The sequence below is a fragment of the Pristis pectinata genome, chromosome 23 (genome assembly GCF_009764475.1).
Source record: "Pristis pectinata isolate sPriPec2 chromosome 23, sPriPec2.1.pri, whole genome shotgun sequence".
Lineage (NCBI taxonomy): Eukaryota > Metazoa > Chordata > Chondrichthyes > Rhinopristiformes > Pristidae > Pristis > Pristis pectinata.
The window spans coordinates 20,822,116-20,838,884 of record NC_067427.1 but is presented as its reverse complement, the minus strand read 5'-3'; the positions used below and the strand labels follow the sequence as shown (position 1 = coordinate 20,838,884).

General features: G+C 39.4%; 1 protein-coding gene across 4 annotated transcripts in view; it reads right to left on the bottom strand.

Moving 5' to 3' along the window:
* Positions 1-16,769, bottom strand: part of pappaa (pregnancy-associated plasma protein A, pappalysin 1a) — a 275,180-nt gene that overhangs the window by 59,322 nt on the left and 199,089 nt on the right. For all 4 annotated transcript variants that reach the window (XM_052037112.1, XM_052037114.1, XM_052037113.1 and 1 more), the window contains exons 19-20: positions 12,265-12,374; positions 6,729-6,800 (exon numbers count right to left, since the gene is read on the bottom strand). In XM_052037112.1, the coding sequence (XP_051893072.1) occupies positions 6,729-6,800; positions 12,265-12,374 (182 nt within the window). The remainder of the gene's footprint in view (positions 1-6,728; positions 6,801-12,264; positions 12,375-16,769) is intronic.

Here is a 16,769-nt window from a genome sequence, read left to right as displayed (position 1 = left end):
ACTGTATTCCTTCAGGAACATGAATGGAGAAATGCTTTTAGCTATATTCCCTATGAGGAAACCCTGGAGAAACATTTCCCCTTTTTTCCCCCCACCCTAACAGGGTCAATGGAGAGATCTTTTCCCTCTGCATATCTCATCAGGAAGGTCGAGTATGATCTGACATGTTTCCCGTCTGGGTGTAAATGCGTTCATTTAATACTGAAAGTTAATGGATTTCATTATTTTGTCATTAAAATTTAAAGCAAAATTAGCCTTTTATTGCCTTGAGAATACATAACCTTGGCTCACATGCTATTTATATCTAATCATTACTTACATTCATGAAGGATTTTATTACTATGTGAGCTCTCCCAATGGATATGTTGAATCATTCCTGTGTTGAATACATGTCCTGCATTTCTAGAGAGCTTGTCTGTTAATTCAATTCTGAGCTGGAATTAGCTGCTGATTTTTATTTAGGCAGAACATCGAGAGCCACACAGTGCACCTGCAAAGCTCACAATCGCATGCCAACCTTTGCCCTGCCCTGGAAACCTCCTTTGACCTTCCAGATGGTGAGGCTGTCTGCTTTTTGTCATATTGCCATAGCAGAGAAGGAATAAGAATTACCGATGATGAGAATGCGTCTACCCCATGGCAAGTCTACCTCAGGGTTAGCGATTTCACTGGTGTAGAGGTTGGGGTGGTGTGGTTGATTTTGTATCTTATATGAGGTATGGAAACATTGCCCAATTACCCCAGCCAAGATCTGGGTTGATGTCCGGAAATCCCTGAAAGGGTGCCCAGATGAGCATAGACACACAAGCACTAAGATTTCCATCAAATTCAAGTGTGATAGGTTAACAAATCTCCGAACATTCACTGCCAAGACTTTTGTTGTACAATAGCCACATTGACAAGTTACTCCCAGAGCACAACAGAGACCTATGGAACTGTATCCCAGAGTGGAATCATGTCATATCAGTAACCTGTCTCTTTGCTATGTTAATGACAAAGGACCTGAAGAGACTGGATTAAATTTATGCACACTGCACTGGGTAACTTGAGTCTCAGAGCAATTAAGAAAAGCAGAGTATGACTAAGATCACAAAATAAATTTACTAATCCGTATTGCAGGCAGAAAAGCTGAATTTAATTTATGACCCTGCATTGTAAATCATCACATTACCCTAAATCTCTTCCATAGGGCTTTCTTTGGCCCTTGTACAAAAAAATGTTATAGCAAAGGCAGAGTGCTTTATATGAGGTCTCCATAAGTGGAGTCATAAATCTATGAATTGTAACCACGTATGGCCTTTACAATGCAGGTAATAAGAATTCACATCGGAAATTGTGATATTAACCCTCACAGAACCAAACTACTTTTTTACCTAATGAAGTGTAACTGGTGTGCAGGAAAAAAGTGGAACCAAGGCAATTGGATGGAATGTTACCAGTCAGAGGTAAAGGTTTGGGTGAGGTTCAAATGAGAAAGCCAATCTTGATGAGCAACCTCTCAACAAAAATTCAAGGTTCCTTTTCATGTTTGCTTTTTTGTATGAAAGAGCCACCAGAGTATTGAGGAATATACTTTTCTATTGATGTGACAGTACTTAATATATTTCTGTAAGATTTGCCGGTCCTTAAAGGTTGCAACTTAGTTGGAATATTTGACAGGAAGATTTAATTTGGCTGCATTAAGCAATCATACAATGTCAGAAAACGATAAGAACCGGGTAATAATGTATTAGAAATCTTAAGGCAGACTTTGGCAGTGGGATGGTGTAAATTGGATGAGACAGGCTGTCCCCTGGTTAGTTAACGGTTCTGTTCCTAAGAACTGTCCATAAATCAATTTCTCCATAAGTCAGAAACAACAATTTCAAAGAGGGTTGATTAAAATGAACATTTGTTTGTCGTCTTCCCTGTGCAGTTACAATAGAACAGAATCAGAATGTCCCACATCCACTGGCTGGTTTCAAAGGTCTTAATGTATCAATGGATGATACTTTGTTTGATAAAGTATTTATCAAACTGTTTGATAAATGTTTGATAAAGTATTTATCAAGTATAAACTTGCCAGTTTCCAAAGCAAATCTCTTAAATAGTCTCACACTGTGACTTGGCAACTGCATTCTTAAAGACAATGCATTTTGCTTGATTACAGCGGGAAGTTTTCATGTGAACAGGTTTTGTTTCAAAGATTGGTTGCCTTTTGAATTAACTAGCTGCTTCCTCTATTCCATAACTCCTGAAAATGTTTGCATTTCTGTAACTGACTTTTCTGTCTTGAAAAATGCACAAAAGGTTTATGGGAGTACTTGCAAGTCAGATTTCAGTAAGTCAGGTTTTCCGTAACCCAGGGAGACCCTGTAGTAAGTCTGAAGTCGGCTTTTTATTTTATCTCTCCTTACTTTTGTTTCACCGAACTTCAGTAAATGTTACAGTGAGTGATATATTTTGGATATACTGTATATATAAATTGGGTGCTAGCTCCTAATACCACAATTGCATGTCATCAATGAATACCCCTTTCCATTGAAAAGATACTGAACATGGAGAAAAAAATCCTCTCAATCAGAAGTGTAGCCCAGCAGGTTATGAAGAACAGCAATCATCTCCCACTTCTGTATAAGCCTAATACCAGAGTACTTTCAACATTAGAGCAGAAGTTTCCATTCTTTTATGGAATGCCCTTTGTCGGTTAAAGTATTGCCCATGCGTATTGCCCACATAACTTTTATATTTTAATCACTTGATTTTCTATTATCATTTTTATCAGCTCATTTCCTACATTTTCTCACAATATGCCAGCCACGACTGCCAACCACCAATCATCCACTGGACTGTCTTGGAGGTCCTTTCTCCAAATGCCTCCACAGCTATGATTAAAGTGTACTGCTGCATTATTTCTCTGATCTATCCTCTGCCCTTCATCCCCACGTTCCTGGGATCGGATGTATCATACATATCCCCCAGGAGACTGCTGCAGTAGTGAGCAGGGAATCCCAAACTCCCTCACTGAGTTTGTGAGCTCAGTGGTGTGGCTCAATAGGCATGTTGAAATGGCATCTGGGCATTTCCTTATAATGGCAAGGGTTTTTGCTGTTAGTCTCATGAAGGCTAGGTTGGCACCTGGCAGAGCTATCAGTGTTGAAACACCTAGACCTCTGAGATCTTACAGTGTGAGAAATGGGTGCTGAATGGGACTGGTGAGTCGAGCAGAGACTGCCCCAGTCCATTCACGTGGTTATTTATATTGTCACAACAATGGAGGTCTGCATTTGTGCAGAGAAAAGGCAAAGTTTTTGCACAGGTAAGAAGAGGAAATAATAGATCCCCAACTTCAAAGGAATATTTATGCTTTGGAGAGGATTCCCAGAAGGACAAAATGGATGGTTTTGCTTACTAGTGCTCTAATTTATGAGGCGGCACTTGACTATGGCTGTAAAACTAATATAAAATTAAGAAAACTCAAACAAAGCTGCAAAAAAACATTTCAGTCTGTTTATGCAATGGATAAATGGAGCAAGCATTTCAATATGTAGCATAATTTAATTTTGATGGTTAACTGCCAAAAAGAACTGAATGAATATTGGTTAGAAATGACATTTGAGATTGCAATAATGATTGAGAACTCTGTGGAATGTGACACATTTAATGCTCCGATGAATATCATCACAAGAAATACACTATTGATATTTACTCAGGACAGTGGAATCCCACCTGTGAAAACTATGAGTTGGTTAATTCAGGGACATAAATAAATGGGGCTACATTTGACAGCTCGGCAACATTCTGAAAAATTAAACGCATTAAGCATAGTTGATCAGCTGTATATGGTGTATTGACTGAACAAGCTCGGTAACTCAAAAATGGGCATTTCCTATTCCATGCATCAGTAGACAGCCCCTATTTGTTTACTGAGCAACAAACAATCTGCTGGACGAATTCAGCAGGTCGAGCAGCATCTGTGGGAGGAAAGGAATTGTTTGGCATTTCGAGTCCAAACCCTGCATCAGGACTCAAATGATGCAGGGTTTTGACCCGAAACTTCGACAATCCCTTTCCCCCCACAGATGCTGCTCAACCCTCTGAGTTCCCCCAGCAGATTGTTTGTTGCTCCAGATTCCAGCATTTGCAGTCTCTTGTGTCCCCATTTGTTTATCTTTCCCCAGGCATGCTAGAGTTCAAATCTCCTTTCCTCTGACTTGAGATGCTTGCTTGTTTTTTTTTCGCTGACTTTCTCAGATCATGACAGCAGATCAGCAACTTTCATTTATTGCTTTTTAAGCTTGTAAGATAGTCCAATGCAGTTCACAGAAGTGTTATCAAATAATATTTGGTGCCAAGCTGTGTACGGAGATATTAGAGCTGATGGTCAGATGTAGGAATGGTAGAGTTCAAGGAACACCTTGGAGAAGGAGGAGGAGGACACTGTCAGCAAGGCCTGAAGTAATGAAACTGAGGATGCTCAAGAGGTCAGAACTGAAGGAACATGGACATTCCCGAGGGTAGAAGAGATTTGGACACAGCTCAGGGGAAATTTGAATAAAACAGTTGCAAATTTTAAAATTAAGGTGCAGATTAATCAGGAGATGGATGGAGGATGGGAACCGTGATCCAGCAAATATTCTGGACTAATCAGAACCAGAGACACTAAAGGATGGATGAGGGTGCAGTGTGTGTTGAGCCAAGGGTGGAGTTGTGTGATGTGTAAATGAGCAGTTTTAGACATGGTACAAATATATGGACAGAAGGTCATTTGAGGTCAAAAATTACTCCAAGGTTACAGATTAGATATGTCCAGGGATGAATCCAGGGGCTAGTAAATGAGCCACAAAAGTTTGTGGTTGTGGTCAAAGATAAATGGCTTCAGTCTTGTTAATAATGATTTGGAGGAAAACTTCTCCACGTCCAGAATAATGGAAGTGATGGTGAGGACGAGTCGGATGTTGTCTACACGCATGTGGAGACTTGTGTAGTGCTTTTGAATACTGATGTCCGGGTACCATTTGAATGGGAAAGAGGAGGGACCAAGGATTGCTCCTTGGGGAGACATGGTGCAGAAGCAGGAAGAGAAGCCATTGCAGGTGATTCCATGGCTTCCATATGAATGAAAGCTGAGCACATCCCCACCCGACTGGAGAGGTGTTGTGGACAAGGGTGGTGCGATCAACTTGTCAAAGGACAGGATGAGGAGGCATAACTTAATGCAGTTATAGTCGCATTCATCCCTAATCCCCAAAGTTTTCTTTAAGATTGTGCAAGTCCTGGCTTCAGTGCTTCCTAAACTTTTTACCTTGCTGTCTTCATTCCCTACGTCTAAGTTCCTTCTAGTTGTTGACCACTTTTCCGCTATTATATTACCTGAGATTTTAAAGGCAAAGAGAAACAGCAGATGTTCGAGATCTGGGATAAAAGCAGAAAATGCTGGAAATACCAAGCAGGTTAAGTAGCGTTTGTGATGAGAAAATCAGGATTAATTTATCAGGTCAAAGATCTTTCCATTTTCTACCTGCTGTGTGACCTGTTGAGTATTCCCAGCATTTACTGACTTTAGATCTGAGATTTTGCTGTGTAAGGAAAGACTATTAAGTCTAAGCTTTTTCTTCTGCTTTCAATTTACAGGGAGAAAAAGAAATTCAAGTATATTTGAATGTCATGGAGCCATGTTTTCACCATCAGCTGAGGGTTAGTGTGTGAATTGGAGGGGATTGACGATAATGTGTTATCATGCACCTGCTGCCTCTCAACTTTGTTGGTGGTAGAGTTGACCAAAAAAGAGTTGGGAACTTGTTGTCCTATGTCAATAGATTGCAGATAGTGCAGCCATAATGCACCAGTAGTGGAAAGAGTGGATGTTTGAGCTGCTTGATGGAGTGACAGTCAAACAGACTGGCTCATGTAGCATCACACTTTTCTTCAAGGAGACACTTTCAGAAGAGCAATTATAACATTTGGTAGTCTGGAAATCTTATCAGATGACAAACTTATCTTCTAAAAGGGTGTTCAATGTTTAAGAAAAATAAAACAGCCTTTCTTTATAACAAAGCACAGACCTGCGTGGCAGCAGGCAAAGTGTATCTGGTGACAAAGAGATAGAAAAGCTGAATTCATACCACAACCCAGAGAGTGATTTATTACATTAAACTCCCTGCTAACCATATGCTCTTACTTGAATTTTATGTTCTGTTGGATTTGATTATTTTTTAAAAGGATTCCATTAAACATTTACCCAACCACACCAAAACTGAGAATCTGTGGCATAGAACTTAAAATATTTCACAGCATTCCAATTCTTATACGTCATAATTTTTCTCCCCCCAGGATCAGATTGTTGGGTCACATTAGGCATGCCATGATATCGTATTATCAAGACATGCAGAAGAGGCTGAGACTTTAATAAACGTTTCAAACAAACAATTAGTTCTTCACTGCTCGATTAAATGAGGAACAGTTTTACAATTATTGCTTTTGTTAGCAGTTTGGTCAGCTGGGCACATCAGATGGGCTTCCAGAGTCAAACCCTCAGCCAAAAAGTCTGCAGCTTCTGTGGATGGATGATGTTGTACTGCTTATATAAAGGTAACAATAATGTTCCAATACATTGACATAAGTCCACATGTGTAAGTTTAAACAATCAAAGCAAACTTTCTTTCACCAATTATATAAATATAATAAGACGAGACTTGGCATTTGTGAAGTCTGCCAATGAAAGCCTACAATGATATAAAGAATCTTACCTCACATGATTTAATGCAGTGAATCATTTCAGGGTGTGGGTGCCACTTAAGTCCTGCTGTACAAACTATACTCTGTGAAGAGAAAATCAAATGGTCATTGCCAATATTGCACTCAAAATAAGTTCTGCTATCAGTATGAAATCAGCTTTGGTAATGGGAATCTCTGGCTGTTTTGACCATGCTGATTTACTGTACCAATGTGCAAAGGTAAAAGAAGTCATACAAATTTCTGCTTATTAGAGTAGACTAAGCAACCACACACGATTTAAGTGATGTTAAGGGCATTTGCAACTTCTCCACCCAATACTACTTCACGTTGGCCATCATAATTGAGAGAACATTTGACTTTTTTATGTCTTTTTTTTTGTCACAAGAAGACAAAATGTTGAATGTGAGAATTAAATGGAAAACATTGGTTATTTTGGAATGATTACAAGGCAGCAATCTAACCAAAGGTTGAAGCTGATTTTATGTTGTCAATGGTGGAGAGCCAAGTGAATACAAAGGAATGAAAATAAACCAATAATCAAGGGGATAAGATCCAGAAGCAAAGTTTTACTTACCACCTGAGCTCCTAAAGTGAGATTTATTAATTCCTTCTTTGTAATAGATAATAAGCTGTGAATTTTTTTTTAGATTGGCTGTGATTGTGGAAAAAGAGTGTGATTAATACCTTACATTATATCAAATTGTAGACTGGAACCACCTTTGTGTTCTCTTTGAGTAATGATCTTAATGGACTGACTTTTAAATTCGCTATTGCAAAGTAGTTTCAAGAGTTTCACATTCATGTTATGGCTTTTATCTCTGACCACAGTCCAGATGTTCTAAAATGGGCACAACAGTAAATGAAATAAATGCTTGATGTACTCAGCAGGTAAGGCAGCATATGTGGGGAAAGACAGAGTTAACATTTCAAGTCCCTGACCTTTCACAAGAAATGGGAAAATTTAGAAATGAAGCACTTTTTCGGTGATAGAGTAAGAAGGAAGGTGTGAAGAGCGGAAGAGAAGGTCTTGGATAGGATATAGATATGGATAAAGTAACACATGGCAATGGTGCGAGCTAAAAGTGGGTGGTAAAGACATGTCTAAAAGAGGTGTAGGTCAGGGAAGGCAAATAGAATCTAAAATATTGGAAGAAGTGAAAGGGGAAAATTTGAATGCTGGGAATGTGAGAGGCAAGACTTGAACTAAACTCGTTAAAGGTCATCAGCGTTAAATGTTTTCTTCTTCATAGACTTGCCTGGAACTACTGAGTCCTTCCAGGGTTCCGAGTTCAGAGTCCAGTTAATAAAATCAATGTTCTGAACATCACTCTTTCGGTGCTGGGTATAAACATGGTGGCTTAATGTATAATTATTTCACTGATGTTTGATATTATCACTGCAGTAAAAACCTGGGTGATTTAATTCTATTCCCTTTGAAAAAAGAAGTTGCTTGGCAAACATCCTTTCCTGCAAGATGTTGCTCTTTTAATGTTCTTACCTCACGGATATGCATTTGTTAAATGCTGAGAATCACACAATTACCAACAAAAACAGCAAAACAGAGAACCTAGTGTCCACAAGATGTACATTATCAAATTGTAACTTTACCAGAACTCTGGGTCACAGGTTAAAGCCTGAATCCAGGAGTTCAGTCAGGAATAACAATGAGAGCAAAAAAATACAACTATGATTTCTTGGGTGTTGAAAAGTTCAGCATCTTACAGTGGTGATGAATGAAATGATGTTTAATTGGTCCTTCCTGCCCTTTTGAAATTTTAGAATAAAGTGGGCAAAAAATTGAAGAGAAATGTTCATTAGTGGGAATCCCGTTGTCGGCAGTAGTTAGTTTATGCCCTCTGTTTCCGAAAGTTAGATTCAACTTCCTAAAGTCTGCTGCCATTAACAAAGTCCTGTTTGTGCTATCTACATGTGACCATGTTTCTTTCCTTGACACTTATTCCTTCTGGTGCCCACTGCTTGGTTAACTCCAAGTGTTTCTGTATGTGCAGTGTGTGACTCCATACATCGACAGTTATTATGCGCACGGGACCCTTGAATGCACACTCAGCTGAGAATGTGCACTTTGAAATTTAGTTCCCTCAAGCCTCCGTTCTGGGGAACAGAAAATGAATTCAAAAGTTCTGGCTGTATGCTGGGAGTGACTACTTTGTTTCATTAACAAGGAGCTTCTGTACAGAAATCCTCCTTTCAACATGGCCTTAACTGATTGAATTACTTCACTGCTGCATTCAGAGAGTTCCATGTTAGCATTTGAACCCCACTGTTGTTCCTACCTAACTAAATTTTTAAAAGCTTTAAGTGTCAAAAAGAAATGGAAATCATCCAATGTGGCAATTATCAATGACTGCCGAGATGTTTTTATTTGTAGTATACTAAACGGCAACATTTTTCAATGATTCATTATTTTCATCAAAAGGACATGGTGCAGTGAAAAAAATATGATCAGAGAAAATGCAGGTTTTCTACCATTGGTGTAAACAGCTGAGGGTCTTAAGGTCAATAGAAGATATGGGAGCCAAAACAGTCCTTAGGGGGAGCCGTGGACCAGAAAGAGAGTTCACTGTCAATCAAGTTTATGATCTTCCAGCCTGCAGTGCATGCTACAGTCATGGGTATTACAGCATAATGGTGGCAACAGGATTTTCAGTAACATCTGTACTATGAAACAAATACAAGATACTTATGTTCTATAAACCCACTAACACTCAATGCACTCTTCAAAAGAAACATTAACTGCACGATAGGCATCAGGACAATAGAGAAAAGCAGAAACCTGTACAATATTTGATGACACACATGCAAGTAGTCTTTGCTCAGAACAATGTTCTTGTCATTGTTTAATCGTGATTAGCTACTTTCCACCAGAGTTGGTTCAAACTTCCTTCGCATCTGACCTGCTCTGTATTAAACCCATGGTTGTAACACAGGTGAACAGTGAAATCTTTTGAACTTATTTATGAGTATAAAAAGTACACTTTGTTCCATGTTTGCACAGAAGTTTCAAATCAGGTAGCCAAAAAGCTGCAGCAACACGTAATTGCTTTCTTGCTCCTTGACAGATATCTGTAAACGCTGTGTGGTTATTGAGCTTGTGAACCTGTTTACATAGAATTTGTTCGGTTTTGGGCTTTTGATGATTTGCTCAATCAAGTCAGCAAAATGGGAAGAGAAGGGAAGAAAAAGGAAAGTATTTGTATTCCAACACAATTATTTAGAAGTTGATACTTCGTCAATATTTATTGACAAAGTAACCAACACTGCAAGATCTTAATTTACGAGTTGGTGCACTGCACCAAATCAGTTGGTCCAGAAATTAGGTGTCACAAGGGATTCCAGAAATGCTCCTTCATTAGATATTTGTCAATAATATCTAATGAAGGAGCATTTCTGGAATCCCTTGTGACACCTAATTTCTGGACCAACTGATTTGGTGCAGTGCACCAACTCGTAAATTAAGATCTTGCAGTGTTGGTTACAGCTTACTGCCTGGCCACCAAATCCTACAAAAAAAAATATACCAAGGAATGAAAACCTTGCTTTGTGAAAAACCGCAGGCAGTTTGCTGCAAGAAAACACTTCCACAAGTGAATGCACAAAGTTAGAAACTTAAAGATTGCAACTAGAATATACTTGTGTTTTGACACTGTGTGGGGAATAAAAAGTAGTCTTCAGTTTCAGTAAATACCTGGTTTATCAAGTGCACCTTTGAACATTTTTCGATAGCTTTCGCAACAGTGAATGAATCATCCTCCAGCATTGCCTTGCAGACTTCAAAAGACCAGTCAGTCATTGGTTTGAACCTACCAGTTAGTGATAAAGTAGCAGTCCATCCCACCATTCTTCACAGAAGATGCCCGTGAAGATCTAGCTACCTCTGTGGCATGGGTTTCCCCTTTTCCAATGTATGTTGCTGTCAGATATCAGTTCAAAGGTATCTCTAGTGTCCAGCAACGTGGAAGATACTGAGTTAACTGAACAACCACTCATTGGATGTTACAGCAATTAAATCTGAAATGGTAAAAATTTGTAAGATGTATTTGAAATCCTTACTAAATCCTTGCAGATTTGGTGAGAATTTCAAATACATCTTACAAATTCTATCCTTTTATCCCAGCACTTGAATCATAGATGTTCTTCAGCAATACAGAGGTTGCATTTTTGGATTTGATTTCTGCATCTTTGCCAAGGTTCACTTGTAGTACATATATGAGTGTTAGAGTAAATGCTATGGTCTTGCATAGACTGGAGTCCTCACGATCTACAGGCATTAATCCAACTTGGTGACTCACTTGAAGTGTGCTCAATGTTTCTACGAATAACTGTATTTCTATCCTAGACATGTAAACTGAGAATTGTTTCATGGGTCTTCATGTTTTACTAATTCTGTTTATTTCTCATTTAAAAATATGTATGGATCAACTTGAAATGACTGACAACCGACAGTTTTATAGTGAACTGTCAGCTCTGTTATTTGTGGCTCAGCTCATCTTGGACTTCTGTGCAAGCTCAGTGCCTTGTCATTGAGTCCAGTGGTAAAGCACTGAATTCTGGAGAGAGGAACTCAGCTTCACATCGAGGTTGGTTGGTGAATGTAAGGCAACCCCGCCTCATTTGGAAGAATTGCCTTGCCAACTCTGGGGGGAACAAGCTAAGTGCTTGTGTTGATTCACTTAATTTTGCTTTGATTTAATATTATAATGATTTATTAATATATTGGGGTATCTTTCTTTTTTAAAAAATTTAACAAAATGATTAAAGGATGTTTGAATAGTTCTTAAAATGTTTCTGACAATCAACAGCTCTCAGAGCTGGCTCCACCTTATGGAACACCTCGTGGCTGTGGTGGGTCAGCTTGCCCTATGTTCAACATCTAGGAAGAGTAATGATTGGTGGGCTGACAAACTGGACAGTGAGTTCAGACGATTTGCAGGGTCCAGTATGATCAGGAGCTTGATGTTACATAGAATCAATAATGCTGATACCTTATCAGCTAAAATGCATACAATGTCTTCTGGTTACATAGTCAGCTCTGGCTCCAGAAATGATCTGCAAAAGCAAATTTTTGCTTGTGTGTTCTCAATGCATTTCTTTTTGTCTTGGATGCAGAACACTGCATAATATCTCTCATACTACCACTTGAGACCCCTTGAAATGCATCGAGTCTGTCATTGTAATAAGACTCTTGGGAACAAATTACCTTCTGATTTATAATGTTATCATACTGGTTACCCATGTTTTAAAAGACGTCATTGTCATGGTGATGTCTCTTCAGAAGACACTTTTCCCTGCTTGTTGTACTTAGGAAAGGCAGCAATGTTACAAGCAGCAATACAATCCACATTGCTGTGAGTGTTTTCCTTTTATTGTGATGGACTATGAATAAACAGCCTTGGTAAGGTTTGTACTGCAGATAAAGTGATATTTAAGCCAGTGTGAACATAAGCCAAATATTGTGCTTGATAATTTGGAAGAGTGTTATCCAAAATTTAAAAAAATAAAGTTTCTGTAATACCATTTTAAACTCACCTTTGCCTTTGGAGGGTTCATCCAGTACTTCACATCATCTGAAGTCATGTTACTTGGTAAAATCACAGGATCATTTTGATGTGACAAACATGAAGTGGTACATTCTGCACCTGAAGAGAAAGGAAAAGAAAATTCTATTTATCTCTATTATCTTTATACTTGAAAGGAACCTTTCAAGAACATTGAGGGGAGGTGGATGTTTAAGTGGGTAAAGTCAAAAGATGGGATATTATCTTGTTATATTAACATCCAAGTAGGTTAAACTCCCTCTATTATCTTTGCAGAAGTGTGAACCTGTGTGCATGCCAATTCCATTATGAAGTTTCTCTTATGAACACAGTATTCCAGTGCATAAACATCAGATGTTCAGTGTCAACCCAAAATCTTTCCAAGTGAGTGCTAGAAAGACTTTGAGCAGGAAGAGTGCAGAAGGCATTTAGTACATTCATTTTTCATTTGGTGTTATTCAAGATAAAGTACATTGTGTTGAAAAGCAATGCTTGTTTCCCGGTATGAAACTGATAATGATTGATTTAGTCTCATCTCGAAGCCATTGCCTATCAGCAGCTCAGTCAGAACATGGTTCACTTTAATAACGTTCCTATTAAATCTGTCCCCTATTTAAAACCTTACTCATCACGGTTGAGCATTGTGCAAAGTCACTTACATAATTGAACTTGTTATTTCCTGTAAGGTAGACTTTTCACAACATCCATGTTCAGAGGAACAATTATGAACCTCGGCAACATCCTGTTTCAATCGTGGCTGTTAGTTCAGCACCTTCAAACGGTCCTGCTCGGTAACCCACTCAACTTTTTGGCTCTAAATGCAGATGTAACATTCAGCTAACAGAAACATTCAGCAAAAGTGCATAGAAAATATTCGTTCTAGGACTTTAGTTGTATTTTCTTGCTTTGAAAGAAACAATTTAAGAGCTTCTGGTAGATTCACTGATCAATTAAGATGGATGTTTCATGTTCAGAATCCAATCTTGCTGGGTTTGTAAGTCAGTTTGTGTCTGTTGTGGATTTCCACACCACCCAGCTGTGCTAACACAAGTAGAACGTTTGTCTTTAAACTCAGCTTTTGTCTGTTTAACTTTGCTGTTCAGCTCTGCTATGCTCAATCATCCTAAGTAATCCTACTCAGCAATGACTTCATCCATTTAATATTAGTAACAGAATAATGATAAAGAGCAAAAGAGGGAGAGTAGATAGAAAAAGAAATCTTAATCTTAATGCTTTGACTTTAACTGTTAAGTTCCTTGAGATGGTGCTCCCTCATTCAATGCTTGTGAACAAGAATTTTAGCACTATGCAAATTAAATACATTAAAATTATTTTAAAATGCATACATTTTGTATTAATTTTTCTTCTTTTGGCAAAATCCAAAATAATTTATTTGCAACAGAGATTGTGGCAATGGAATTCCTCCACGTTCTGACAGCACATTCCATGGAGTCCAGCAGTTCCACAAATGATGGGCCAAGATATTTAAGCACTATGGATAGCTCCACTATCCTGAACTCTCGCACTTAATCTGTCTGCTTCTCTCTCTCCTCTCTCCTAACTAATCAGGCATCAGTCACGCCTGAATAAACAGCCAAGACATGAACTCACCACTGTGTTTTATACTAATTAATTTTACATTTTTGGACTTGAGATTTCGATGATTAGGGCCAGCCCATCAGGACTCAACAGGGCAGGTGCTGTTTATTTTAGAGTTTACAAGTTACACAGAACATTTTACTTAAACAATATAAAGGACTGTCGTGGGCTTTTATTACATTGCCTCCTCTTTACCTTTCTTTGAGCTCTGAGTCCAATAAAGAGCAAGATCTGGAGAGGCATTGCAAATGTAGAACAGACTTATAGGTTTGAAGGTGGATGGTCATGTTATGAACTAGCCAAAGGACAGTGTAGTGGCTTTGCACTCAAGATCTTGTGGTCTGGAAGTAGGTCATCAGAAAGTACCAGTAAGCCACCTTTGTATCTCTCCTTACTTAAGCAATGTTACAATAGAAGTGACAGCCACCAACATTAACCAGTGCTTTGGATGACTAGAATTCATCAAGCCTTGTGTCAGTTTAATTTCCCTAAACAGTAAATTTTGTGCAGCTTGGCATTAAACCCCATGGTATTTCTGAATATTCCCGGTGCACATAAAACCTTTCAGCTCAGCCCTGACCGAGCTACATTCAGACATTTTTTTGTGTGAAAACAGGACTTTGTCAGAAAATTACTGGTTGACAGGTTTCCATTTTTTTTAGAATTGAGTCAAAGGTTTATGTGGGAAGGAATCCTGCCACTTTTAACACGTGGTGCGAAACAGGAAACCTGGAGAGAGAATTTTCACTTGGAACAGCCAAGGGTCAATCTCAATGTTTTTTTTTCACCTAGCTGTACGTACTGATTCTGTAATTTTCCAAGCCTTCTGTCCGGAGACTATTTTTGAAATAAAACAATGAAATAAATGATAACATAACCAGGAGCAGGATTTCAACAATAGTTAAGAATTATTCTCCCAGACTTTTTTTGCATTATCTGGGAAACTGTGAGAATATTTGGAAGAATGGTCCAAGGTCACCTTTGCTGTCAAAGTTCAATTAAATTTACATCAGTCATCAAACCTTTCTTTCTATTAATCCACCCTGAGTGCGTCATTCTGTAGATAATGTAGGACAGTACAGCACAGGAACAGGCCCTTTAGCCCAGGGTGTTGTGCCGAACTAATTAAATTAGTAATCAAATGCCCAACTAAACTAAACCTTCTGCCCACACAATGTCCATAACCCTCCACTTCCTGCACATTCATGTGCCTATCTAAGAACATCTTGAATGCCTCTGTCGTATTTGCCTCCACCACCACCCTAGGCAGTGCATTCCAGGCACCACCACTCTGTGTACCAAAAAAAAGATGCCCTGCACATCTCCTTTGAACTTAACCCCCCTCACCTTAAATGCATGCCCTCTGGTATTAGACATTTCAACCCGGGGAAAAAGATACTGGCTGTCTACTCTGTCTATGCCCTTTGTAATCTTATAGACCTCTATCAGATCTCCCCTCAAGCCTCCACCACTCCAGAGAAAACAACCCAAGTTTGTCCAACCTCTCCTTAAAGAACATGCCCTCTAATCCAGGCAGCATCCTGGTAAACCTCTTCTGCACCCTCTCCAAAGCCGCCACATCCTGCCTGTATTGGGGTGACCAGAATTGAATGCAATACTCTAGATGCAGCCTAACTAGAGTTTTATAAAGATGCAACATAACTTCCCGACTCTTGAACTCAATTCAAGCATGCCATATGCTCTCTTTACCACCCAATCAACCTATGTAGCCACTTTCAGGGAGCTATGGACTTGGACCCCAAGATCCCTCTGCACATCAACACTATTAAGGGTCTTGCCATGAACTGTGTACTGTCCCTTTACATTTGATCTCCCAAAGTGCAACACTTCACATTTGGCTGGGTTAAGTCCATTTGTCATTTCTCTGCCCATATTTGCAACTGATCTATATCCCACTGTATCCTTTGGAAGCCTTCTATGCTTGCTCTGTTTCTTTGTTTCCCCTCTATTCCCAACGGAAAGTAGTTTGTCACTCCAACTTGTCTCTGGCCAATGCCCTGATGAGGCTGGTAGCCTGCCAAATGAGGAATTTACAAAGATAAACTACTCCCATACCTTTTGGCCATGCATGGCAGTGACTCTGTGCTATGCTAATGTATCACCACAGTTTTCAGCTTGGCATGGTCATCACCCAGTGTCATGCTGCACCTTGGAATGAGTGAGCGAGCAGTAGAATCCATGCTGATCACCAGGAAAATGGGATGGCAGTTGGGAGTCAGGAAGGAAGAACTGGGTAAATTGGCCAGAGAAACTGGCTGTCCTACCAGAAATGAGTACTGACTGGTATTGGGAGCTGGACGCCCAAGATCAAGACTTTCAGGGGTGTTATGGTGTTCCTCCGTACCCTCATCCCCGGAATCGGCTGCCGCTCATATTTCTGGAGACTCCACAGATCCACTCCAGAGTTATGAAGGCCTACCACATCCTGACTGTTCCCTCCCTCTGCATAGAACCCAAATTCTCAAGACTTACCCTAAACCTCCAACTTTGGCAAAGCTACGGTCTCACATTGGGCATGAACCAAGTTTATCTGCTGGAATCCAACCTCTGGAATTTCTGGGAGTAAAAGGCAATCTGTCTGTCAGCTGGCAGGGCCTAAACTAGTCTCACCGTCATCTGGCCACTTTGTGGATTACTCTGAAGAAATAAATGTTGCAGCAGCAACTATCAATATTATTACATCTTGAAGGAAATGCCATCCATTTAAGGGAAGGCCTGGTAACCATGAAGAAACAATTGATACTAGATCCTGCCAACATGTTAAATGAAGAGAGGCAGAAGGAGGCTTTGCATGGACCATAAAGAGTGATGTTAGGCTGTGTGACCAATCTCTGTGCTGTACATTTGTCTGTGGAAGTAGGAGGACCACAGTGTCAC